Source organism: Salvelinus alpinus, chromosome 2 (assembly GCF_045679555.1).
Source record: "Salvelinus alpinus chromosome 2, SLU_Salpinus.1, whole genome shotgun sequence".
NCBI lineage: Eukaryota > Metazoa > Chordata > Actinopteri > Salmoniformes > Salmonidae > Salvelinus > Salvelinus alpinus.
In genome coordinates this window covers 97,097,872-97,125,526 of record NC_092087.1, presented here as the reverse complement: position 1 = coordinate 97,125,526, position 27,655 = coordinate 97,097,872, and the positions used below count along the sequence as shown (strand labels likewise).

General features: G+C 46.7%; 1 protein-coding gene across 2 annotated transcripts in view; it reads right to left on the bottom strand.

The window, feature by feature from the left end:
• The window catches only part of LOC139568350 (noelin-2-like), a 97,584-nt gene that overhangs the window by 66,459 nt on the left and 3,470 nt on the right, over positions 1-27,655 (bottom strand). The window contains exons 1-4 of one of the 2 annotated variants that reach the window (XM_071390111.1): positions 18,504-19,020; positions 17,778-17,925; positions 4,571-4,720; positions 2,395-2,550 (exon numbers count right to left, since the gene is read on the bottom strand). In XM_071390111.1, the coding sequence (XP_071246212.1) occupies positions 2,395-2,550; positions 4,571-4,720; positions 17,778-17,915 (444 nt within the window). In that variant the 5' untranslated portion in view covers positions 17,916-17,925; positions 18,504-19,020. Of the gene's footprint in view, positions 1-2,394; positions 2,551-4,570; positions 4,721-17,777; positions 17,926-18,503; positions 19,021-27,655 lie in introns of those variants that run through there. The other variant, XM_071390112.1, reaches the window with a different exon arrangement.

Genomic DNA, 27,655 nt, shown 5'->3' with positions numbered 1-27,655 from the left:
TTTGGTTCTGTGAATGTTCTCATTGGGTTTCCAGGTAGTGGAATAACACAATGTACCAGTCATGTTTTCCCAGCAAACCAACATTTGGTTCTGTGAATGTTCTCATTGGGTTTCCAGGTAGTGTAATAACACAATGTACCAGTCATGTTTTCCCAGCAAACCAACATTTGGTTCTGTGAATGTTCTCATTGGGTTTCCAGGTAGTGTAATAACACAATGTACCAGTCATGTTTTCCCAGCAAACCAACATTTGGTTCTGTGAATGTTCTCATTGGGTTTCCAGGTAGTGTAATAACACAATGTACCCGTCATGTTTTCCCAGCAAACCAACATTTGGTTCTGTGAATGTTCACATAACACAAATATTGTCCATTCGTGGAGATGATTATGGAATGTTGGTATAAAATGTGTATAGATCATTTTCCTGATGTTACAAGAACGCTCCTATAAGACATTTGATCTGTTCTTTAAACGTTCTCAGAATGTTTCGTTAGGTTGAGGGAACAGTCTGGTGGGAACGTTGTGGGGACGTCACAAAATATGTTTCCAAAACACAAAAACTGTCCAGTTGTGCGGATGATTCTACAATTGTGTTTTGGGAACATACTGTATCTTTTGTGATGTCCCCGCACACACACACACACACACACACACACACACACACACACACACACACACACACACACACACACACACACACACACACACACACACACACACACACACACACACACACACACACACACACACACACAAACCTAATGAAACATTCTGGGAACCTTTAAAGAACAGAATAAATGTGTTCTATGAATGTTATTGCAACGTCAGGTGAAGGTTATATACAAACATTCTATAATCATCACCACGACTAGACAGTTTTTGTGTTCAGAGAACTTTTGCTGCAACCTAACAAATGTTCTGGGAACTTTCACAGAACCAATTTTGGTTTGCTGGGCTCTCTCTCTCTCTCTCTCTCTCTCTCTCTCTCTCTCTCTCTCTCTCTCTCTCTCTCTCTCTCTCTCTCTCTCTCTCTCTCTCTCTCCCTCCCTCAGGTTAGTGCATATTGATAAGGTTTATTCCATGTTATAAATATTCAGTACAGCTAGTGTCTGTGGGCAGTGGGGTAACTTTAGGACTGTCAGACCACCAAAGGGGTCGATGAGACACACAAACACATAAACGCACACAAACACACACACGCAGAGCGCACACAAACACACACACCATGAGGATAAGATGGGAGAGAGGAATGGGAGAGAGATGGAGAGAGGGAGGGGAGAGAGGGAAGGGAGAGAGAGAGGGGAGAGAGGGAGGGGAGAGAGAGATGGTAGAGAGGGAGTGGAGAGAGGGAGGGGAGAGAGAGATGGAGAGAGGGAGAGGAGAGAGGGAGGGGAGAGAGGGATGGGAGAGTGAGATGGGAGAGAGGGAGGGGAGAGAGGGAGGGGAGAGAGGGAGGGGAGAGAGAGAGGGGAGAGAGAGAGGGGAGAGAGAGAGGGGAGAGAGAGAGGGGAGAGAGGGAGGGGAGAGGGAGGGGAGAGAGAGAGGAGAGAGGGAGGGGAGAGAGGGATGGGAGAGAGGGATGGGAGAGTGAGATGGGAGAGAGGGAGGGGAGAGAGGGAGGGGAGAGAGGGATGGGAGAGGGAGGGGAGAGAGGGAGGGAGGAGAGGGAGGGGAGAGAGAGAGGGGAGAGAAGGAGGGAAGAGATGGATGGGAGAGTGAGATGGGAGAGAGGGAGGGGAGAGAGGGATGGGAAAGAGGGAGGGGAGAGAAATGGGAGAGAGGGATGGGAGAGTGAGATGGGAGAGAGGGACAGGAGAGAGGGAGGGGAGAGAGATGAAAGAGGGATGGGATTATGTGAAAGCAGTGTTTTTGTCGCTGAGGAGAACAGGGGGGGGGTGTTAGTGTGTGTGTGTGTGTGTGTGTTAGTGTGTTTGTGTGAGTTATAGTGTGTGTGTGTGTGTGTGTGTGTGTGTGTGTGTGTGCAGCCAGGTAGCTCAAGATCCACTTCGAAGTTACGGCACGCTGTCATTTGGATGAAATTTTAAAAATCGTTCCTGCTCCTGTCTCCCGACCCTTCATACCAACGTGACAGTTGACAACAACTTTGCAACAGCGTTCGGAGAAACGTGGCTGAAGTTCAGAATCTGAAGTCAAACTGGTCAAATGGAGAGATCTTGTTGTAGAGCCACCAGCTCATTACACACCACTCAGCTTTGCCAGCGTGTGTGTGTTTACCAGCAGTCCCTTCGATGGGAAGCTCTGGGGTTGGTGGTGTGTGTGTGTGTGTGTGTGTGTGTGTGCGTGTGCGCACGTGTGTGTGTGTGTGCGTGTGTGCGTGTGTACCTGCAGGCCCTTCTTAGTGAGTCTGCGTGGGTTGGTGGTGTAGGTGTGTACCTGCAGGCCCTTCTTAGTGAGTCTGCGTGGGTTGGAGGTGTAGGTGTGTAGGTGTCCGTCTACTCCTCTCAGCAGTGGTTCAGTATCTCTGACGTACTGCAGGTCTCTAGACGTGCTCAGATCCATCACCTCCATAGACTGACTCACGTTCTGCACCTAAACACACAATCAGGGTTACACACACACAGTCAGGGTTACACACACACAGTCAGGGTTACACACACACAGTCAGGGTTACACACACACAGTCAGGGTTACACACACACACAGTCAGGGTTACACACACACACAGTCAGGGTTACACACACACACAGTCAGGGTTACACACACACAGTCAGGGTTACACACACACACAGTCAGGGTTACACACACACAGTCAGGGTTACACACACACACAGTCAGGGTTACACACACACAGTCAGGGTTACACACACACACAGTCAGGGGTACACACACACAGTCAGGGTTACACACACACACAGTCAGGGTTACACACACACACAGTCAGGGTTACACACACACAGTCAGGGTTACACACTCACACAGTCAGGGTTACACACACACAGTCAGGGTTACACACACACACAGTCAGGGTTACACACACACAGTCAGGGTTACACACACACACAGTCAGGGTTACACACACACACAGTCAGGGTTACACACACACAGTCAGGGTTACACACTCACACAGTCAGGGTTACACACTCACACAGTCAGGGTTACACACACACAGTCAGGGTTACACACACACAGTCAGGGTTACACACACACAGTCAGGGTTACACACACACACAGTCAGGGTTACACACACACAGTCAGGGTTACACACACACACAGTCAGGGTTACACACACACAGTCAGGGTTACACACACACACAGTCAGGGTTACACACACACACAGTCAGGGTTACACACACACAGTCAGGGTTACACACTCACACAGTCAGGGTTACACACACACAGTCAGGGTTACACACACACAGTCAGGGTTACACACACACACAGTCAGGGTTACACACACAGTCAGGGTTACACACACACACAGTCAGGGTTACACACACACACACAGTCAGGGTTACACACACACAGTCAGGGTTACACACACACACAGTCAGGGTCTATCTCCAGTATCTCTCTTTGTCTCTCTGTCTATCTCCAGTATCTCTCTCTTTGTCTCTCTGTTTATCTCCAGTATCTCTCTCTTTGTCTCTCTGTCTATCTCCAGTATCTCTCTCTCTCTTTGTCTCTCTGTCTATCTCCAGTATCTCTCTCTCTCTTTGTCTCTCTGTCTATCTCCAGTATCTCTCTCTTTGTCTCTCTGTCTATCTCCAGTATCCCTCTCTTTGTCTCTCTGTCTATTTCCAGTATCTCTCTCTCTTTGTCTCTCTGTCTATCTCCAGTATCTCTCTCTTTGTCTCTCTGTCTATCTCCAGTATCTCTCTTTGTCTCTCTGTCTATCTCCAGTATCTCTCTCTTTGTCTCTCTGTCTATCTCCAGTATCTCTCTCTCTCTCTCTCTTTGTCTCTCTGTCTATCTCCAGTATCTCTCTCTTTGTCTCTCTGTCTATTTCCAGTATCTCTCTCTCTTTGTCTCTCTGTCTATCTCCAGTATCTCTCTCTTTGTCTCTCTGTCTATCTCCAGTATCTCTCTTTGTCTCTCTGTCTATCTCCAGTATCTCTCTCTTTGTCTCTCTGTCTATCTCCAGTATCTCTCTCTCTCTCTCTCTCTTTGTCTCTCTGTCTATCTCCAGTATCTCTCTCTTTGTCTCTCTGTCTATCTCCAGTATCTCTCTCTCTCTCTCTCTTTGTCTCTCTGTCTATCTCCAGTATCTCTCTCTTTGTCTCTCTGTCTATCTCCAGTATCTCTCTTTGTCTCTCTGTCTATCTCCAGTATCTCTCTCTCTCTCTTTCCCAAACTATGTCTGACTTTCTCTCTAATTCTAGGACGCAGGGGCCGTTGTGTGTGTTCATGTCAACGTGAATATCTTATTCCAGTCCACTGCCCTTTCCTCTCTGCATTGTGATTCTGGACACAAGCTTCCATCCCCGAACACACACACACACACACACACACACACACACACACACACACACACACACACACACACACACACACACACACACACACACACACACACACACACACACACACACACACACACACACACACACACCTGTTCTGTGAGTAGGCGTAGCTGACGGCTGCGGGGGTCTCGTTTGCAGAGGTTCTGAGCGGGAGCAACCACTGTACACACACACTTCCCATCAGGGTCCGACGCCGAGCTGTACACCTGCCAACCTTCATCTGGACCCGGATACAACGCCTGGAGGGAGGGAGGGGGGAGGGAGGGAGGGAGTTAATTCCTAAGGCTAGGCTAGGCTAATTCCTAAGACTAGGCTAATTCCTAAGACTAGGCTAATTCCTAAGGCTAGGCTAATTCCTAAGACTAGGCTAATTCCTAAGGCTAGGCTAGGCTAATTCCTAAGGCTAGGCTAGGCTAATTCCTAAGGCTAGGCTAATTCCTAAGGATAGGCTAATATCTAAGGCTAGGCTAATTCCTAAGGCTAGGCTAGGCTAATATCTAAGGCTAGGCTAATTCCTAAGGCTAGGCTAGGCTAATATCTAAGGCTAGGCTAATTCCTAAGGTTAGGCTAGGCTAATACCTCGACTCACACACATTGTGGGGACGTCACAACATTTATGTTCCCAAAACAAACACAAAACTGTCCAGTTGTGCGGATGATTCTACAAGTGTGTTTTGGGAACATAGAGAGAACATACTGTATCTTTTGTGATTTCCCCACACACACACACACACACACACACACACACACACACACACACACACACACACACACACACACACACACACACACACACACACACACACACACACACACACACACACACACACCTGAAGGTCACTGTTTGTGTCATGATGTCCTCTGATTCCTGATAATCACACTGATGACGGAAGACACCTGGACATACAGATGTAGGATCTTAATTTGATCACCCTGTTGCAGGACAACAGAACATTTAAAACTTGTAGTGTAGTTGAGGTTAAAAAAACGACTTCTGAAATTAGTAATTTACATTTTAAATTTCAGACTTGATTTCCCTTTAATTGATCAACCCCCTCCAAAAAGCTCCATTAATTATGATCCACATAATAATCCTCCTTGCTGCAGGAATATTTTCTTGCTGTTGCAAACTGGCTCAAATTAAGATCCTTCATCTGTAGCTTTTAGCTCAGCGGATTCAAACCCAGAAAGAAAGAACTCGACCGTTTGTCATTCAGGTTTCAAATCAAACCAAATCAATGACAATACCCCAGGGGTTGTACTGAAACATCTCTCTCATCGTTTCAGGTGTAAAGGTCAAACTAGAACAGAACGCCAGACGGTGTTGTTGTGTTCTCTCTCTCTATTTCTCTCCTCGCTGTCTTTAATTAATAAAACAGCACCTCTCACACCTTCTCCATCTGCTCCTCATCAATTACTGTGTGTGTGTGTGTGTGTGTGTGTGTGTGTGTGTGTGTGTGTGTGTGTGTGTGTGTGTGTGTGTGTGTGTGTGTGTGTGTGTGTGTGTGTGTGTGTGTGTGTGTGTGTGTGTGTGTGTGTGTGTGTGTGTGTGTGTGTGTGTGTGTGTGTGTGTGTGTGTGTGTGTGTGTGTGTGTGTGTGTGTGTGTGTGTGTGTGTGTGTGTGTTCGAACTTGATGAACTTGCAAAGAGTTGCTATGGCAGCACACACCTAACTTTGTCAGCAGACATTGGTACCATATTGAGAGGATCTTTGCTATCTCTGGCAAACAAAAGGGAGGTTCACTAGTTCTCAATACACACAGTTTACAATACCGGACAAGAACCTGACACTCTCAGCACACACCCTCCCCCATATACCCCCCAAGGCACAACCATGACAACATGACCAACAAAAACAGGTTACAACTCCTGCAGCTCTGTCGCACACTGGGTATATACATATTAAATGGTAGGCTTCGAGGGGACTCCTAAGGTAGGTACACTTATAGTTCATCTCTTGGCAGTAGTACTATAGACTACTTTATCACTGACCTCAAAACAGAGTCTATCAGAGTGTTCACAGTCAGCCCACTGACACCCCTATCAGACCACAGCAAAATCACAGTCTACTTGAACAGAGCAATACTCAATCATGAGGCATCAAAGGCAAAGGAACTGAGTAATATTAAGAAATGCTATAGCTATAGACCAAAAAACAATTAGGCAACAACAAATTCAATCCCTTTCAAACAACTTCCTGGACAAAACGTTCCACTGTAATAGTGAAGGTGTAAACTTGTGAGTAGAAAATCTTAACAGTACATTTGACCTCTCAGCTTCTCTATCAAATCTAAAAATCACAAATAGAAAACTGAAGAAAATGAACAACAATGACAAATGGTTTGATGCAGAATGCAAAAATCTAAGAAAGAAATTGAGAAACCTGTCCAACCAAAAACATAGAGACCCAGAAAACCTGAGTCTATGCCTTCACTGTGGTGAATCACTAAAACAACACAGAAATACACTACGGAAAAAGAAGGAACAGCACGTCACAAATCAGCTCAATGTAATTGAAGAATCCATAGACTCTAACCACTTCTGGGAAAATTGGAAAACACTAAACAAACAACAACACAAAGAATTATCTATCCAAAATGGAGATGTATGGGTAAACCACTTCTCCAATCTTTTTGGCTCTATAACAAAGAACAAACAGCAAAAACATATACAGTGGGGCAAAAAAGTATTTAGTCAGCCACCAATTGTGCAAGTTCTCCCACTTAAAAAGATGAGAGAGGCCTGTAATTTTCATCATATGTACACTTCAACTATGACAGACAAAATTAGAAAAAAAAATCCAGAAAATCACATTGTAGGATTTGTAATGAATTTATTTGCAAATTATGGTGGAAAATAAGTATTTGGTCACCTACAAACAAGCAAGATTTCTGGCTCTCACAGACCTGTAACTTCTTCTTTAAGAGGCTCCTCTGTCCTCCACTCGTTACCTGTATTAATGGCACCTGTTTGAACTTGTTATCAGTATAAAAGACACCTGTCCACAACCTCAAACAGTCACACTCCAAACTCCACTATGGCCAAGACCAAAGAGCTGTCAAAGTACACCAGAAACAAAATTGTAGACCTGCACCAGGCTGGGAAGACTGAATCTGCAATAGGTAAACAGCTTGGTTTGAAGAAATCAACTGTGGGAGCAATTATTAGGAAATGGAAGACATACAAGACCACTGATAATCTCCCTCGATCTGGGGCTCCACGCAAGATCTCACCCCGTGGGGTCAAAATGATCACAAGAACGGTGAGCAAAAATCCCAGAACCACACTTGGGGGTACCTAGTGAATGACCTGCAGAGAGCTGGGACCAAAGTAACAAAGCCTACCATCAGTAACACACTACGCCGCCAGGGACTCAAATCCTGCAGTGCCAGATGTGTCCCCCTGCTTAAGCCAGTACATGTCCAGGCCCGTCTGAAGTTTGCTAGAGAGCATTTGGATGATCCAGAAGAAGATTGGGAGAATGTCATATGGTCAGATGAAACCAAAATATAACTTTTTGGTAAAAACTCAACTCGTCGTGTTCGGAGGACAAAGAATGCTGAGTTGCATCCAAAGAACACCATACCTACTGTGAAGCATGGGGGTGGAAACATCATGCTTTGGGGCTGTTTTTCTGCAAAGGGACCAGGACGACTGATCCGTGTAAAGGAAAGAATGAATGGGGCCATGTATCGTGAGATTTTGAGTGAAAACCTCCTTCCATCAGCAAGGGCATTGAAGATGAAACGTGGCTGGGTCTTTCAGCATGACAATGATCCCAAACACACCGCCCGGGCAACGAAGGAGTGGCTTCGTAAGAAGCATTTCAAGGTCCTGGAGTGGCCTAGCCAGTCTCCAGATCTCAACCCCATAGAAAATCTTTGGAGGGAGTTGATTGTCTGTGTTGCCCAGCAACAGCCCCAAAACATCACTGCTCTAGAGGAGATCTGCATGGAGGAATGGGCCAAAATACCAGCAACAGTGTGTGAAAAACTTGTGAAGACTTACAGAAAACGTTTGACCTCTGTCATTGCCAACAAAGGGTATATAACAAAGTATTGAGATAAACTTTTGTTATTGACCAAATACTTATTTTCCACCATAATTTGCAAATAAATTCATAAAAAATCCTACAATGTGATTTTCTGGAAGATTTTTTCTCATTTTGTCTGTCATAGTTGAAGTGTACATATGATGAAAATTACAGGCCTCTCTCATCTTTTTAAGTGGGAGAACTTGCACAATTGGTGGCTGACTAAATACTTTTTTGCCCCACTGTACATGATCAAATACAAATCTTAGAATCAACTATTAAAGACTACCAGAACCCACTGGATTCTCCAGTTACCTAGAATGAACTACAGGACAAAATAAAAACCCTCCAACCCAAAAGGCCTGCGGTGTTGATGGTATTCTCAATGAAATGATCAAATATACAGACAACAAATTCCAAATGGCTATACTAAAATTATTTAATATCATCCTTAGCTCTGGCATCTTCCCCAATATTTGGAACCAAGGACTGATCACCCCCATCCACAAAAGTGGAGACAAATTTGACCCCAATAACTACCATGGGATATGCGTCAACAGCAACCTTGGGAAAATCCTCTGCATTATCGTTAACAGCAGACTCGTACATTTCCTCATTGAAAACAATGTACTGAGCAAATGTCAAATTGGCTTTTTACCAAATTATCATACAACAGACCATGTATTCACCCTGCACACCCTAATTGACAAACAAACAAACAAAAACAAAGGCAAAGTCTTCTCAAGCTTTGTTGATTTCAAAAAAGCTTTTGACTCAATTTGGCATGAGAGTCTGCTATACATGAGAGTCTGCTATACATGAGAGTCTGCTATACATGAGAGTCTGCTATACATGAGAGTCTGCTATACATGAGAGTCTGCTATACATGAGGGTATGCTATACATGAGAGTCTGCTATACATGAGAGTCTGCTATACATGAGAGTCTGCTATACATGAGAGTCTGCTATACATGAGAGTCTGCTATACATGAGAGTCTGCTATACATGACAGTCTGCTATACATGGGAGTCTGCTATACATGAGAGTCTGCTATACATGAGAGTCTGCTATACATGAGAGTCTGCTATACATGAGAGTCTGCTATACATGAGAGTCTGCTATACATGAGAGTCTGCTATACATGAGGGTCTGCTATACATGAGGGTCTGCTATACATGAGAGTCTGCTATACATGAGAGTCTGCTATACATGAGAGTCTGCTATACATGAGAGTCTGCTATACATGACAGTCTGCTATACATGAGAGTCTGCTATACATGAGAGTCTGCTATACATGAGAGTCTGCTATACATGAGAGTCTGCTATACATGAGGGTCTGCTATACATGAGAGTCTGCTATACATGAGAGTCTGCTATACATGAGAGTCTGCTATACATGAGGGTCTGCTATACATGAGAGTCTGCTATACATGAGAGTCTGCTATACATGAGAGTCTGCTATACAGTGGGGCAAAAAAGTATTTAGTCAGCCACCAATTGTGCAAGTTCTCCCACTTAAAAAGATGAGAGAGGCCTGTAATTTTCATCATATGTACACTTCAACTATGACAGACAAAATGAGAAAAAATCTTCCAGAAAATCACATTGTAGGATTTTTTATGAATTTATTTGCAAATTATGGTGGAAAATAAGTATTTGGTCAATAACAAAAGTTTATCTCAATACTTTGTTATATACCCTTTGTTGGCAATGACAGAGGTCAAACGTTTTCTGTAAGTCTTCACAAGTTTTTCACACACTGTTGCTGGTATTTTGGCCCATTCCTCCATGCAGATCTCCTCTAGAGCAGTGATGTTTTGGGGCTGTTGCTGGGCAACACAGACAATCAACTCCCTCCAAAGATTTTCTATGGGGTTGAGATCTGGAGACTGGCTAGGCCACTCCAGGACCTTGAAATGCTTCTTACGAAGCCACTCCTTCGTTGCCCGGGCGGTGTGTTTGGGATCATTGTCATGCTGAAAGACCCAGCCACGTTTCATCTTCAATGCCCTTGCTGATGGAAGGAGGTTTTCACTCAAAATCTCACGATACATGGCCCCATTCATTCTTTCCTTTACACGGATCAGTCGTCCTGGTCCCTTTGCAGAAAAACAGCCCCAAAGCATGATGTTTCCACCCCCATGCTTCACAGTAGGTATGGTGTTCTTTGGATGCAACTCAGCATTCTTTGTCCTCCGAACACGACGAGTTGAGTTTTTACCAAAAAGTTATATTTTGGTTTCATCTGACCATATGACATTCTCCCAATCTTCTTCTGGATCATCCAAATGCTCTCTAGCAAACTTCAGACGGGCCTGGACATGTACTGGCTTAAGCAGGGGGACACATCTGGCACTGCAGGATTTGAGTCCCTGGCGGCGTAGTGTGTTACTGATGGTAGGCTTTGTTACTTTGGTCCCAGCTCTCTGCAGGTCATTCACTAGGTACCCCCAAGTGTGGTTCTGGGATTTTTGCTCACCGTTCTTGTGATCATTTTGACCCCACGGGGTGAGATCTTGCGTGGAGCCCCAGATCGAGGGAGATTATCAGTGGTCTTGTATGTCTTCCATTTCCTAATAATTGCTCCCACAGTTGATTTCTTCAAACCAAGCTGTTTACCTATTGCAGATTCAGTCTTCCCAGCCTGGTGCAGGTCTACAATTTTGTTTCTGGTGTACTTTGACAGCTCTTTGGTCTTGGCCATAGTGGAGTTTGGAGTGTGACTGTTTGAGGTTGTGGACAGGTGTCTTTTATACTGATAACAAGTTCAAACAGGTGCCATTAATACAGGTAACGAGTGGAGGACAGAGGAGCCTCTTAAAGAAGAAGTTACAGGTCTGTGAGAGCCAGAAATCTTGCTTGTTTGTAGGTGACCAAATACTTATTTTCCACCATAATTTGCAAATAAATTCATTACAAATCCTACAATGTGATTTTCTGGATTTTTTTTTCTAATTTTGTCTGTCATAGTTGAAGTGTACATATGATGAAAATTACAGGCCTCTCTCATCTTTTTAAGTGGGAGAACTTGCACAATTGGTGGCTGACTAAATACTTTTTTGCCCCACTGTACATGAGAGTCTGCTATACATGAGAGTCTGCTATACATGAGAGTCTGCTATACATGAGGGTCTGCTATACATGAGAGTCTGCTATACATGAGAGTCTGCTATACATGAGAGTCTGCTATACATGAGAGTCTGCTATACATGAGAGTCTGCTATACATGAGAGTCTGCTATACATGAGAGTCTGCTATACATGAGGGTCTGCTATACATGAGAGTCTGCTATACATAAGAGTCTGCTATACATGAGAGTCTGCTATACATGAGAGTCTGCTATACATGAGGGTCTGCTATACATGAGGGTCTGCTATACATGAGAGTCTGCTATACATGAGAGTCTGCTATACATGAGGGTCTGCTATACATGAGGGTCTGCTATACATGAGAGTCTGCTATACATGAGAGTCTGTTATACATGAGGGTCTGCTATACATGAGAGTCTGCTATACATGAGAGTCTGCTATACAAAATGAAGGAAAGTGGTGTTGGGGGAAAAACATACGACATTATAAAATCCATGTACACAAACATCAAGTGTGCGGTTAAAATTAGCAAAAAACACACACATTTCTTCCAACAGGGCCGTGGGGTGAGACAGGGATGCAGCTTAAGCCCCACCCTCTTCAACATATATATCAACGAATTGGCGCGGGCACTAGAACAGTCTGCAGCACCCGGCCTCACCCTACTAGAATCTGAAGTCAAATGTCTACTGTTTGCTGATGACCTGGTGCTTCTGTCCCCAACCAAGGAGGGCCTACAGCAGCACCTAGATATTCTGCTCAGGTTCTGCCAGACCTGGGCCTGACAGTAAATATCAATAAGACAAAAATAATGGTGTTCCAAAAAAGGTCCCATATCTATTGGGTGAAATACCACAGTGTATAGAGAGAGCGAGAGAGAGAGAGAGAGTTGAGAGTGAGAGACAGATCATCTCCATAGGGTCATCCCTCCTCTCATTTATCTCTCCTCCCCTTTACCTTTCCTTTACATCTCCTTTACCTCTCCTCTCCTTTACCTCTCCTTTACCTCTCCTCTCCTTTACCTCACCTTTCCTTTACCTCTCCTTTACCTCTCCTTTACCTTTCCTTTACCTCTCCTTTACCTCTCCTTTACCTCTCCTTTACCTTTCCTTTACCTCTCCTCTACCTCTCCTCTCCTTTACCTCTCCTCTCCTTTACTTCTCCTTTACCTCTCCTCTCCTTTACCTCTCCTTTACCTCTCCTTTACCTTTCCTTTACCTCTCCTCTCCTTTACCTCTCCTTTACCTCTCCTTTACCTTTCCTTTACCTCTCCTTTACCTGTCCTTTACCTCTCCTTTACCTTTCCTTTACCTTTCCTTTACCTTTCCTTTACCTCTCCTTTACCTTTCCTCTCCTTTACCTCTCCTTTACCTCTCCTTTACCTCCCCTTTACCTCTCCTTTACCACTCCTTTACCTCTCCTTTACCTCTCCTTTACCTTTCCTTTACCTCTCCTTTACCTTTCCTCTCCTTTACCTCTCCTTTACCTCTCCTTTACCTCCCCTTTACCTCTCCTTTACCTCTCATTTACCTCTCCTTTACCTTTACCTTTCCTCTCCTCTACCTCTCCTCTCCTTTACCTCTCCTCCACCTCTCCACTCCTTTACCTTACCTTTACCTCTCCTTTACCTTTACCTCTCCTCTACCTCTCCTCTCCTCTACCTCTCCTCTACCTCTCCTCTCCTCTACCTCTCCTCTCCTTTCCCTCTCCTTTACCTCTCCTCTACCTCTCCCTCTCCTCTCCTTTACCTCTCCTCTCCTCTACCTCTCCTCTACCTCTCCTCTCCTTTACCTCTCCTTTACCTCTACTTTACCTCTCCTCTCCTCTCCTTTACCTCTCCTCTACCTCTCCTATACCTCTCCTCTACCTCTCCTCTACCTCTCCTCTCCTTTACCTCTCCTTTACCTCTCTTCTACCTCTCCTCTACCTCTCCTTTACCTCTCCTCTCCTCTACCTCTCCTCGCCTCTACCTCTCCTCTCCTTTACCTCTCCTCTACCTCTCCCTCTCCTCTCCTTTACCTCTCCTCTCCTCTACCTCTCCTCTACCTCTCCTCTCCTTTACCTCTCCTTTACCTCTCCTTTACCTCTCCTCTCCTCTCCTATACCTCTCCTCTACCTCTCCTTTACCTCTCCTCTCCTTTACCTCTCCTTTACCTCTCCTTTACCTCTCCTCTACCTCTCCTTTACCTCTCCTTTACCTCTCCTTTACCTCTCCTCTACCTCTCCTCTCCTTTACCTCTCCTCTACCTCTCCCCTCCTTTACCTCTCCTTTACTTCTCCTTTACCTCTCCTCTCCCTCTCCTCTCCTTTACCTCTCCTTTACCTCTCCTTTACCTCTCCTTTACCTCTCCTCTACCTCTCCTCTCCTTTACCTCTCCTTTACCTCTCCTTTACCTCTCCTCTACCTCTCCTCTCCTTTACCACTCTTTTACCTCTACTTTACCTCTCCTCTACCTCTCCTCTCCTTTACCTCTCCTTTACCTCTCCTTTACCTCTCCTCACCTTTACCCCTCCTCTCCTTTACCTCTACCTTTCCTCTACCCCCCTTCTCCTCTATCTCTCCTCTCCTTTTCATGTCCTCCTCTATCTATCCTCCTCTCTACATCCCCTTCTCCTCTTCTCCTTACTCCCTTGTTCTTTTTTCTCTCTTCTCCTCTACTCTCCTCTCCCCTTCTTTCTCTCCTTTACTCTCCTCTCCTTGTCTCCTCTCCTCCTCTACTCTCCTATCCCCTTCTTTCTCTCCTCTACTCTCCTTCTCCCCTTCTTTCTCTCCTTTACTCTCCTCTCCTTGTCTCCTCTCCTTGTCTCCTCTCCTTGTCTCCTCTCTTTTCCCTTTTACAAAAACGTGTTTTCATGCAATGAATGAACCATCACACACAACACAGTCTCACATGAGGCCACTTATCAACAGCAAACCTGGCATTCAAACCAACATTCACCATGTAGCTGTAAACTCTGAGTTTACTAAACATTAACAACACCTTCCTAATATTGAGTTGCACCACCTTTCCCCCTCAGAACAGCCTCAATTAGTAGGGGCATGGAATCTACAAAGTGTCAAAAACCCAAGGATGCTGGCCCATGTTGACTCCAATGCTTCCCACAGTTACGTCCAGTTGGCTGAATGCCCTTTGGGTGGTGGACCATTGTTGATACACAGGAAACTGTTGAGCATGAAAACCCCAGCAGGGTTTCAGTTGTTGACACAAACCGGTGCACCTGGCACCTACTACCACACCTACTACCACACCTACTACCACACCTACTACCACACCCCATACCTACTACCACACCTACTACCACACCTACTACCACACCTACTACCACACCTACTACCACACCTACTACCACACCTTCTACCACACCTACTACCACACCTACTACCACACCTACTACCATACCTACTACCGCACCTACTGCCGCACCTACTACCGCACCTACTACCGCACCTACTACCACACCTACTACCACACCTACTACCACACCTACTACCACACCCCATACCTACTACCACACCTACTACCACACCTACTACCACACCTACTACCACACCTACTACCACACCTACTACCACACCTTCTACCACACCTACTACCACACCTACTACCACACCTACTACCATACCTACTACCGCACCTACTGCCGCACCTACTACCACACCTACTACCACACCTACTACCACACCTACTACCACACCTTCTACCACACCTACTACCACACCTACTACCACACCTACTACCATACCTACTACCGCACCTACTACCGCACCTACTACCGCACCTACTACCGCACCTACTACCACACCTACTACCATACCTACTACCACACCCCACACCTACTACCACACCTACTACCACACCTACTACCACACCTACTACCACACCTACTACCATACCTACTACCACACCTACTACCACACCTACTACCACACCTACTACCACACCTACTACCACACCTACTACCACACCTACTACCACACCCCATTCAAATGCACTTCAATAGTGTGTATTTTGTCTTGCCCATGCACAAATGAACAATCCATGTCTCAATTGTGTCAAGGCTTAAAAATCCTTCTTTAACCCGTCTCCTCCCCTTCATCTACACTGATGGAACTGGATTTAACAAGTGACATCAATAAGGGATCGTAGCTTTCACCTGGATTCACCTGGTCAGTCTGCGTCATGGAAAGAGCAGGTGTTCTTAATGTTTGGTACACTCAGTGCATGTGAACCAATAGGAACACACAACATACCAATTAACCACAGAGGACCCGGGACTCTAACCTATGTTCATAAAAACACAATGTAGCTCCCTATATACCAGGGCCATCAACGACAGACCATCACTATAACATCACTATAACAACAGTGTAACATCATTATAACGTCACTGTAACGTCACTGTAACATCACTGCCAGTATAGTGTGTGTGTGTGTGTGTGTGTGTGTGTGTGTGTGTGTGTGTGTGTGTGTGTGTGTGTGTGTGTGTGTGTGTGTGTGTGTGTGTGTGTGTGTGTGTGTGTGTGTGTGTGTGTGTGTGTGTGTGTGTATGTGTGTGTGTGTGTGTGTGTGTGTGTGTGTGTGTTACAGCCTGTGACTAGTAACATATTAATAGATACCATTTAGCAGACACTTTAATCCAAAGAGACATACTGTCATGTGTGCATTTTATTTCTGGGTTGTAAACAGGACTCAGATCCACTATCCTGGCATTGTAAGTACCCTGCTCTCCCAACTGAGTTCCAGGAGACCATCGCCCAGGTCTGGGGTTGCCAGGGGCTTTGCCAGGACGACCCAGTCCATGTGGCTTAGTCACCATCCCTCAGGGGGACAGAAACCTTGTTACGTTGGCTGTGTGTGTGTGTGTGTGTGTGTGTGTGTGTGTGTGTGTGTGTGTGTGTGTGTGTGTGTGTGTGTGTGTGTGTGTGTGTGTGTGTGTGTGTGTGTGTGTGTGTGTGTGTGTGTGTGTGTGTGTGTGTGTGTGTGTGTGTGTGTGTGTGTGTGTGTGTGTAGTGGTGTGTGACTCATAGCTGTAATAGTATCTCTCACAGATGGATGGTTGTGTTCCCTGAGATATTTAGACGCATGATATCTCCTTCCCCCTCTTTCTGTCTCTCTTTCATTCTCGCTATTCTGACTCCCTCTCTTCCATGTTCCTTCTATCCTGTCTGTCTCCCCCATCTCTCCTCTCTATCTCTCCTCTCTCTCTCTTTCTCTCTCTCCTCTCTCTGTCTTTCTCTCTCTCCTCTGTCTCCCCCATCTCTCCTCTCTCTCTCTCTGTCTCTCCTCTCTTTCTCTCTCTCCTCTCTCTGTCTTTCTCTCTCTCCTCTGTCTCCCCCATCTCTCCTCTCTCTCTCTCCTCTCTCTCTCTTTCTCTCTCTCCTCTCTCTGTCTTTCTCTCTCTCCTCTGTCTCCCCCATCTCTCCTCTCTCTCTCTCCTCTCTCTCTCTCTGTCTTGTTTGTCCCGTCCAGTCACACACAGCAGGAGAGATGTCTGCTACAGGTCTGTGTTTGTCCCATCCAGTCACACAGCAGGAGAGATGTCTGCTACAGGTCTGTGTTTGTCCCATCCAGTCACACAGCAGGAGAGATGTCTGCTACAGGTCTGTGTTTGTCCCATCCAGTCACACACAGCAGGAGAGATGTCTGCTACAGGTCTGTGTTTGTCCCATCCAGTCACACAGCAGGAGAGATGTCTGCTACAGGTCTGTGTTTGTCCCATCCAGTCACACAGCAGGAGAGATGTCTGCTACAGGTCTGTGTTTGTCCCATCCAGTCACACACAGCAGGAGAGATGTCTGCTACAGGTCTGTGTTTGTCCCATCCAGTCACACAGCAGGAGAGATGTCTGCTACAGGTCTGTGTTTGTCCCATCCAGTCACACAGCAGGAGAGATGTCTGCTACAGGTCTGTGTTTGTCCCATCCAGTCACACACAGCAGGAGAGATGTCAGCTTCAGGTCTGTGTCTTTATGTATGTCTCTGTCTGCGTCCCTGTGTGTCCATTTCACTGTGTCCATCCCTGTGTGTGTGTGTGTGTGTGTGTGTGTGTGTGTGTGTGTGTGTGTGTGTGTGTGTGTGTGTGTGTGTGTGTGTGTGTGTGTGTGTGTGTGTGTGTGTGTGTGTGTGTGTGTGTGTGTGTGTGTGTGTGTGTGTGTGTGTGTGTGTGTACGTACGCTGATGATCCTCTGGTGGTTCCCATCAGGACTGGTGGCGTTGAGCCCCACTAGAGAGGGCAGTGTCTGGGACATCCAGTTAGTCACCATGGCCATGGTGCTCAGCACCGCTCCAATCTTTAACATGGGAACACTCATCCTGGCTGAGCTAGCACACACACACACACACACACACTCACTCACACACACCAAATCACACACACGCTCACACACACCGAATCACACACTCACAAACACACACTAAATCACACACACACTCACACACACACACACACACTCACACACAGACACACACTCACGAACGCTCACACACACCAAATCACACACACGCTCACACACACCGAATCACATACACACTCACACACACAGTCCCACACACCAAGTCACACAGGAACTCACACACACCAAGTCACACACACACACCAAGTCACACACACACACACACACACACACACACACACACACACACACACACACACACACACACACACACACACACACACACACACACACACACACACACACACACACACACACACACACACACACACACCAAGTCACACACTCACTCACACACACACTCACGTTCACACACACACACACCAAATCACACACGAAGTCACACACACCAAATCACACAGAAACTAACACACACCAAGTCACACTCACCAAGTCACACACACCACCAAGTCACACAGGAACTCAGACACACCGAATCACACAGACTTGCTATCCACTCATGGACCCACAGAGAGATGCGTTATGGAACAGGATCCTTAATAATAACTCTCTGCTCCAAAAGAGTCTACAAATCTGCCTGGAAGTCCCCAACAGTCCCTCAACCACGACCCAATAGTCCCTCCACCACGACCCAATAGTCCCTCAACCACGTCCCAACGGTTCCTCAACCACGTCCCAACGGTTCCTCAACCACGTCCCAACAGTCCCTCCACCACGTCCCAACAGTTCCTCAACCACGACCCAGAGCTTAGTCCAGTCCAGGTAGCGATCCACTAGACAACGATAGAGCTCCAGTCCAGGTAGCGATCCACTAGACAACGATAGAGCTCCAGTCCTTATGAAGGCATCGATGCCAAAGTCCCAGCTACTCCCCCTACCGCTTCCACAGTGTCTTCTAACAGCAGCAACCTATAGATGCTAGTACTGAGAGAGTCACATACAGAGAGAGAGAAGAGAGAGAGGAGTGAGAGAGGAGAGAGAGAGGAGAGAGAGAGAGAGAGAGAGAGAGAGAGAGAGAGAGAGAGAGAGAGAGAGAGAGAGAGAGAGAGAGAGAGAGAGAGAGAGAGAGAGGAGAGAGAGAGTGAGAGAGAGAGTGAGAGAGAGAGAGGAGCGAGAGAGGAGAGAGAGAGATTGAAAATAGGAGTGTGGAGTGTAATCCTAAAGTCTGTACTCTGTAGCTTGCCAGAGAAAGACTGAGACAGAGCCAGCTATGCTCTGGGTTTTATCCTCCCTCCCTCCTGCTGGTATACACTCCCACACACTGACTGAGCACAGAGACTGACTAAAGACACACACACACACACCACCTTCTCAATTTGCTTAATTGGAATGACCAACAGGCTGACGTCCTGCCAAGTGAAATTACTTCATGATATTGAACAAAACGAGTGACAAAATGTACCTATTTCTCTCTCTCTCCTTTCTCTCTCTTCTCTTTTCTCTCGTTCTCTCTCTCCTTTCTCTCTCTTCTCTCTTCTCTCCTCTCTCTCTCTCTCTCTCTCTCCTTTCTCTCTCTTCTCTCTTCTCTCGTTCTCTCTCTCCTTTCTCTCTCTTCTCTCTTCTCTCTCTCTCTCTCGCTCTCTCTCTCTCCTTTCTCTCTCTTCTCTCTTCTCTCTCTCTCTCTCTTTCTCTCTATCTCTTCTCTCTTTCTCTCTCTCTCTCTCTCTTCTCTCCTCTCTCTCTTTGTCTCTCCTCTCTCTTTCTCTCTCCTCTCTCCTCTCTCTCTGCCTCTCTCTCCTTCATTATCTGCTCTCCTTCTCACAAAATGTTCCATTTAATGTTCTTTTTCTCCTTCTTTTCCCAGCTTCTCTCATTATCTCCTTTCCCATACGGCTCCACAGCCCCCTTCTCTCTCAGTAATGTGTAAGTGGTTGGATTGACCAGTGTGTGTGTGTGTGCATGTGTGTGTGTGTGTGTGTGTGTGTGTGTGTGTGTATGTGTGTGTGTGTGTGTGTGTGTGTGTGTGTGTGTGTGTGTGTGTGTGTGTGTGTGTGTGTGTGTGTGTGTGTGTGTGTGTGTGTGTGTGTGTGTGTGTGTGTGTGTGTGTGTGTGTGTGTGTGTGTGTGTGTGTGTGTGTGTGCGTGTGTGTGTGTGTGTGTGGGTGTGTGTGCATGTGTGCACGTGTGTGTGCACGTGTGTGTGCGTGTGTAAGTGAAGTGTCCCTGTGTGAATACGTAAAAACAGATTGGAACATATTATAACTCAGTACTGCCCCTTTGAGTATCCACACAGTACTACATGATATGAGACTACCCAGAGCCTACGTACACATTGGCTGAGACCACACTGCCCCCTTGTGGCTAGGAGTGACTACTACAATCTGTTTACCTGACTCTGCTACTGTCACCTGGTAGTACTACAGACTGGTTACCTGACTGCCTGCTCTTGTCACCTGGTAGTACTACAGACTGGTTACCTGACTGCCTGCTCTTGTCACCTGGTAGTACTACAGACTGGTTACCTGACTGTCTGCTCTTGTCACCTGGTAGTACTACAGACTGGTTACCTGACTGTCTGCTCTTGTCACCTGGTTGTACTACAGACTGGTTACCTGACTGCCTGCTCTTGTCACCTGGTAGTACTACAGACTGGTTACCTGACTGTTTGCTATAGTCACCTGGTAGTACTACAGACTGGTTACCTGACTGTCTGCTATTGTCACCTGGTAGTACTACAGACTGGTTACCTGACTGCCTGCTTTTGTCACCTGGTAGTTCTACAGACTGGTTACTTGACTGCCTGCTCTTGTCACCTGGTAGTACTATAGTCTGTTTACCTGACTGCCTGCTATTGGCACCTGGTAGCACTACAGACTGGTTACCTGACTGCCTGCTACTGGCACCTGGTAGTTCTACAGACTGGATACCTGACTGTCTGCTATTGTCACCTGGTAGTACTACAGACTGGTTACCTGACTGTCTGCTATTGTCACCTGGTAGTAATACAGACTGATTACCTGACTGCCTGCTCTTGTCACCTGGTAGTACTACAGACTGGTTACCTGACTGCCTGCTCTTGTCACCTGGTAGTACTACAGACTGGTTACCAGATTGTCTGCTATTGTCACCTGGTAGTACTACAGACTGGTTACCAGACTGCCTGCTCTTGTCACCTGGTATTACTACAGACTGGTTACCTGACTGCCTGCTCTTGTCACCTGGTAGTACTACAGACTGGTTACCTGACTGTCTGCTATTGTCACCTGGTAGTACTACAGACTGGTTACCTGACTGTCTGCTCTTGTCACCTGGTTGTACTACAGACTGGTTACCTGACTGCCTGCTCTTGTCACCTGGTAGTACTACAGACTGGTTACCTGACTGTCTGCTATAGTCACCTGGTAGTACTACAGACTGGTTACCTGACTGTCTGCTATTGTCACCTGGTAGTACTACAGACTGGTTACCTGACTGCCTTCTCTTGTCACCTGGTAGTTCTACAGACTGGTTACTTGACTGCCTGCTCTTGTCACCTGGTAGTACTACAGACTGGTTACCTGACTGTCTGCTCTTGTCACCTGGTAATACTACAGACTGGTTACCTGACTGTCTGCTAATGTCACCTGGTAGTACTACAGACTGGTTACCTGACTGTCTGCTATTGTCACCTGGTAATACTACAGACTGGTTACCTGACTGTCTGCTCTTGTCACCTGGTAGTACTACAGACTCCCTGCTATTGTCACCTGGTAATACTACAGACTGGTTACCTGACTGTCTGCTATTGTCACCTGGTAGTACTACAGACTGGTTACCTGACTGCCTGCTCTTGTCACCTGGTAGTACTACAGACTCCCTGCTATTGTCACCTGGTAGAACTACAGACTGGTTACCTGACTGTCTGCTATTGTCACCTGGTAATACTACAGACTGGTTACCTGACTGCAGGTTATTGTCACCTGTTAGTACTACAGACTGGATACCTGACTGTCTGCTATTGGCACCTGGTAGTACTACAGACTCCCTGCTATTGTCACCTGGTAGAACTACAGACTGGTTACCTGACTGCCTGCTCTTGTCACCTGGTAGTACTACAGACTGGTTACCTGACTGTCTGCTATTGCCACCTGGTAGTACTACAGACTGGTTACCTGACTGTCTGCTATTGCCACCTGGTAGTACTACAGACTGGTTACCTGACTGCCTGCTCTTGTTACCTGGTAGTACTACAGACTGGTTACCTGACTGCCTGCTCTTGTCACCTGGTAGTACTACAGACTGGTTACCTGACTGCAGGTTATTGTCACCTGGTAGTACTACAGACTGGTTACCTGACTGTCTGCTACTATCACCTGGTAGTACTGCAGACTCCCTGCTAGAGTCACCTGGTAGTACTACAGACTCCCTGCTAGAGTCACCTGGTAGTACTACAGACTCCCTGCTATAGTCACCTGGTAGTACTACAGACTCCCTGCTATAGTCACCTGGTAGTACTACAGACTCCCTGCTATAGTCACCTGGTAGTACTACAGACTCCCTGCTATAGTCACCTGGTAGTACTACAGACTCCCTGCTATAGTCACCTGGTAGTACTACAGACTCCCTGCTATAGTCAGCTGGTAGTACTACAGACTCCCTGCTATAGTCACCTGGTAGTACTACAGACTCCCTGCTATAGTCACCTGGTAGTACTACAGACTCCCTGCTATAGTCACCTGGTAGTACTACAGTCTCCCTGCTACTGTCACCTGGTAGTACAACAGGCTCCCTGCTACTGTCAGCTGGTGGTACTACAGACTCCCTGCTATTGTCACCTGGTAGTACTACAGTCTCCCTGCTATAGTCACCTGGTAGTACTACAGACTCCCTGCTACTGTCACCTGGTAGTACTACAGTCTCCCTGCTATAGTCACCTGGTAGTACTACAGACTCCCTGCTACTGTCACCTGGTAGTACTACAGACTCCCTGCTATAGTCACCTGGTAGTAATACAGACTGGTTACCTGACTGTCTGCTATTGTCACCTGGTAGTACTACAGACTGGTTACCTGACTGTCTGCTCTTGTCACCTGGTTGTACTACAGACTGGTTACCTGACTGCCTGCTCTTGTCACCTGGTAGTACTACAGACTGGTTACCTGACTGTCTGCTATAGTCACCTGGTAGTACTACAGAATGGTTACCTGACTGTCTGCTATTGTCACCTGGTAGTACTACAGACTGGTTACCTGACTGCCTTCTCTTGTCACCTGGTAGTTCTACAGACTGGTTACTTGACTGCCTGCTCTTGTCACCTGGTAGTACTACAGACTGGTTACCTGACTGTCTGCTCTTGTCACCTGGTAATACTACAGACTGGTTTCCTGACTGTCTGCTATTGTCACCTGGTAGTACTACAGACTGGTTACCTGACTGTCTGCTCTTGTCACCTGGTTGTACTACAGACTGGTTACCTGACTGTCTGCTATTGTCACCTGGTAATACTACAGACTGGTTACCTGACTGTCTGCTCTTGTCACCTGGTAGTACTACAGACTCCCTGCTATTGTCACCTGGTAATACTACAGACTGGTTACCTGACTGTCTGCTATTGTCACCTGGTAGTACTACAGACTGGTTACCTGACTGCCTGCTCTTGTCACCTGGTAGTACTACAGACTGGTTACCTGACTGCAGGTTATTGTCACCTGTTAGTAATACAGACTGGATACCTGACTGTCTGCTATTGGCACCTGGTAGTACTACAGACTCCCTGCTATTGTCACCTGGTAGAACTACAGACTGGTTACCTGACTGCCTGCTATTGTCACCTGGTAGTACTACAGACTGGTTACCTGACTGTCTGCTATTGCCACCTGGTAGTACTACAGACTGGTTACCTGACTGTCTGCTATTGCCACCTGGTAGTACTACAGACTGGTTACCTGACTGCCTGCTCTTGTTACCTGGTAGTACTACAGACTGGTTACCTGACTGCCTGCTCTTGTTACCTGGTAGTACTACAGACTGGTTACCTGAATGCAGGTTATTGACACCTGGTAGTACTACAGACTGGTTACCTGACTGTCTGCTACTATCACCTGGTAGTACTACAGACTCCCTGCTAGAGTCACCTGGTAGTACTACAGACTCCCTGCTATAGTACAGACTCCCTGCTATAGTCACCTGGTAGTACTACAGACTCCCTGCTATAGTCACCTGGTAGTACTACAGACTCCCTGCTATAGTCACCTGGTAGTACTACAGACTCCCTGCTATAGTCACCTGGTAGTACTACAGACTCCCTGCTATAGTCAGCTGGTAGTACTACAGACTCCCTGCTATAGTCACCTGGTAGTACTACAGACTCCCTGCTATAGTCACCTGGTAGTACTACAGACTCCCTGCTATAGTCACCTGGTAGTACTACAGTCTCCCTGCTACTGTCACCTGGTAGTACAACAGGCTCCCTGCTACTGTCAGCTGGTGGTACTACAGACTCCCTGCTATTGTCACCTGGTAGTACTACAGTTTCCCTGCTATAGTCACCTGGTAGTACTACAGACTCCCTGCTACTGTCACCTGGTAGTACTACAGTCTCCCTGCTATAGTCACCTGGTAGTACTACAGACTCCCTGCTACTGTCACCTGGTAGTACTACAGACTCCCTGCTATAGTCACCTGGTAGTACTACAGACTGGTTACCTGACTGTCTGCTATTGTCACCTGGTAGTTCTACAGACTGGTTACCTGACTGTCTGCTCTTGTCACCTGGTAGTTCTACAGACTGGTTACCTGACTGTCTGCTCTTGTCACCTGGTAGTACTACAGACTGGTTACCTGACTGTCTGCTATTGGCACCTGGTAGTACTACAGACTCCCTGCTCTTGTCACCTGGTAGTACTACAGACTGGTTACCTGACTGCAGGTTATTGTCACCTGGTAGTAATACAGACTGGATACCTGACTGCAGGTTATTGTCACCTGGTAGTACTACAGACTGGTTACCTGACTGCCTGCTCTTGTCACCTGGTAGTACTACAGACTGGATACCTGACTGTCTGCTATTGGCACCTGGTATTACTACAGACTGGTAACCTGACTGCCTGCTATTGTCACCTGGTAGTACTACAGACTGGTTACCTGACTGCCTGCTATTGTCACCTGGTAGTACTACAGACTCCCTGCTAGAGTCACCTGGTAGTACTACAGACTCCCTGCTAGAGTCACCTGGTAGTACTACAGACTCCCTGCTATAGTCACCTGGTAGTACTACAGACTCCCTGCTATAGTCACCTGGTAGTACTACAGACTCCCTGCTATAGTCACCTGGTAGTACTACAGACTCCCTGCTATAGTCACCTGGTAGTACTACAGACTCCCTGCTATAGTCACCTGGTAGTACTACAGACTCCCTGCTATAGTCAGCTGGTAGTACTACAGACTCCCTGCTATAGTCACCTGGTAGTACTACAGACTCCCTGCTATAGTCACCTGGTAGTACTACAGACTCCCTGCTATAGTCACCTGGTAGTACTACAGTCTCCCTGCTACTGTCACCTGGTAGTACAACAGGCTCCCTGCTACTGTCAGCTGGTGGTCCTACAGACTCCCTGCTATTGTCACCTGGTAGTACTACAGTCTCCCTGCTATAGTCACCTGGTAGTACTACAGACTCCCTGCTACTGTCACCTGGTAGTACTACAGTCTCCCTGCTATAGTCACCTGGTAGTACTACAGACTCCCTGCTACTGTCAACTGGTAGTACTACAGACTCCCTGCTATAGTCACCTGGTAGTAATACAGACTGGTTACCTGACTGTCTGCTATTGTCACCTGGTAGTACTACAGACTGGTTACCTGACTGTCTGCTCTTGTCACCTGGTTGTACTACAGACTGGTTACCTGACTGCCTGCTCTTGTCACCTGGTAGTACTACAGACTGGTTACCTGACTGTCTGCTATAGTCACCTGGTAGTACTACAGAATGGTTACCTGACTGTCTGCTATTGTCACCTGGTAGTACTACAGACTGGTTACCTGACTGCCTTCTCTTGTCACCTGGTAGTTCTACAGACTGGTTACTTGACTGCCTGCTCTTGTCACCTGGTAGTACTACAGACTGGTTACCTGACTGTCTGCTCTTGTCACCTGGTAATACTACAGACTGGTTACCTGACTGTCTGCTATTGTCACCTGGTAGTACTACAGACTGGTTACCTGACTGTCTGCTCTTGTCACCTGGTTGTACTACAGACTGGTTACCTGACTGTCTGCTATTGTCACCTGGTAATACTACAGACTGGTTACCTGACTGTCTGCTCTTGTCACCTGGTAGTACTACAGACTCCCTGCTATTGTCACCTGGTAATACTACAGACTGGTTACCTGACTGTCTGCTATTGTCACCTGGTAGTACTACAGACTGGTTACCTGACTGCCTGCTCTTGTCACCTGGTAGTACTACAGACTGGTTACCTGACTGCAGGTTATTGTCACCTGTTAGTAATACAGACTGGATACCTGACTGTCTGCTATTGGCACCTGGTAGTACTACAGACTCCCTGCTATTGTCACCTGGTAGAACTACAGACTGGTTACCTGACTGCCTGCTATTGTCACCTGGTAGTACTACAGACTGGTTACCTGACTGTCTGCTATTGCCACCTGGTAGTACTACAGACTGGTTACCTGACTGTCTGCTATTGCCACCTGGTAGTACTACAGACTGGTTACCTGACTGCCTGCTCTTGTTACCTGGTAGTACTACAGACTGGTTACCTGACTGCCTGCTCTTGTTACCTGGTAGTACTACAGACTGGTTACCTGAATGCAGGTTATTGACACCTGGTAGTACTACAGACTGGTTACCTGACTGTCTGCTACTATCACCTGGTAGTACTACAGACTCCCTGCTAGAGTCACCTGGTAGTACTACAGACTCCCTGCTATAGTACAGACTCCCTGCTATAGTCACCTGGTAGTACTACAGACTCCCTGCTATAGTCACCTGGTAGTACTACAGACTCCCTGCTATAGTCACCTGGTAGTACTACAGACTCCCTGCTATAGTCACCTGGTAGTACTACAGACTCCCTGCTATAGTCAGCTGGTAGTACTACAGACTCCCTGCTATAGTCACCTGGTAGTACTACAGACTCCCTGCTATAGTCACCTGGTAGTACTACAGACTCCCTGCTATAGTCACCTGGTAGTACTACAGTCTCCCTGCTACTGTCACCTGGTAGTACAACAGGCTCCCTGCTACTGTCAGCTGGTGGTACTACAGACTCCCTGCTATTGTCACCTGGTAGTACTACAGTTTCCCTGCTATAGTCACCTGGTAGTACTACAGACTCCCTGCTACTGTCACCTGGTAGTACTACAGTCTCCCTGCTATAGTCACCTGGTAGTACTACAGACTCCCTGCTACTGTCACCTGGTAGTACTACAGACTCCCTGCTATAGTCACCTGGTAGTACTACAGACTGGTTACCTGACTGTCTGCTATTGTCACCTGGTAGTTCTACAGACTGGTTACCTGACTGTCTGCTCTTGTCACCTGGTAGTTCTACAGACTGGTTACCTGACTGTCTGCTCTTGTCACCTGGTAGTACTACAGACTGGTTACCTGACTGTCTGCTATTGGCACCTGGTAGTACTACAGACTCCCTGCTCTTGTCACCTGGTAGTACTACAGACTGGTTACCTGACTGCAGG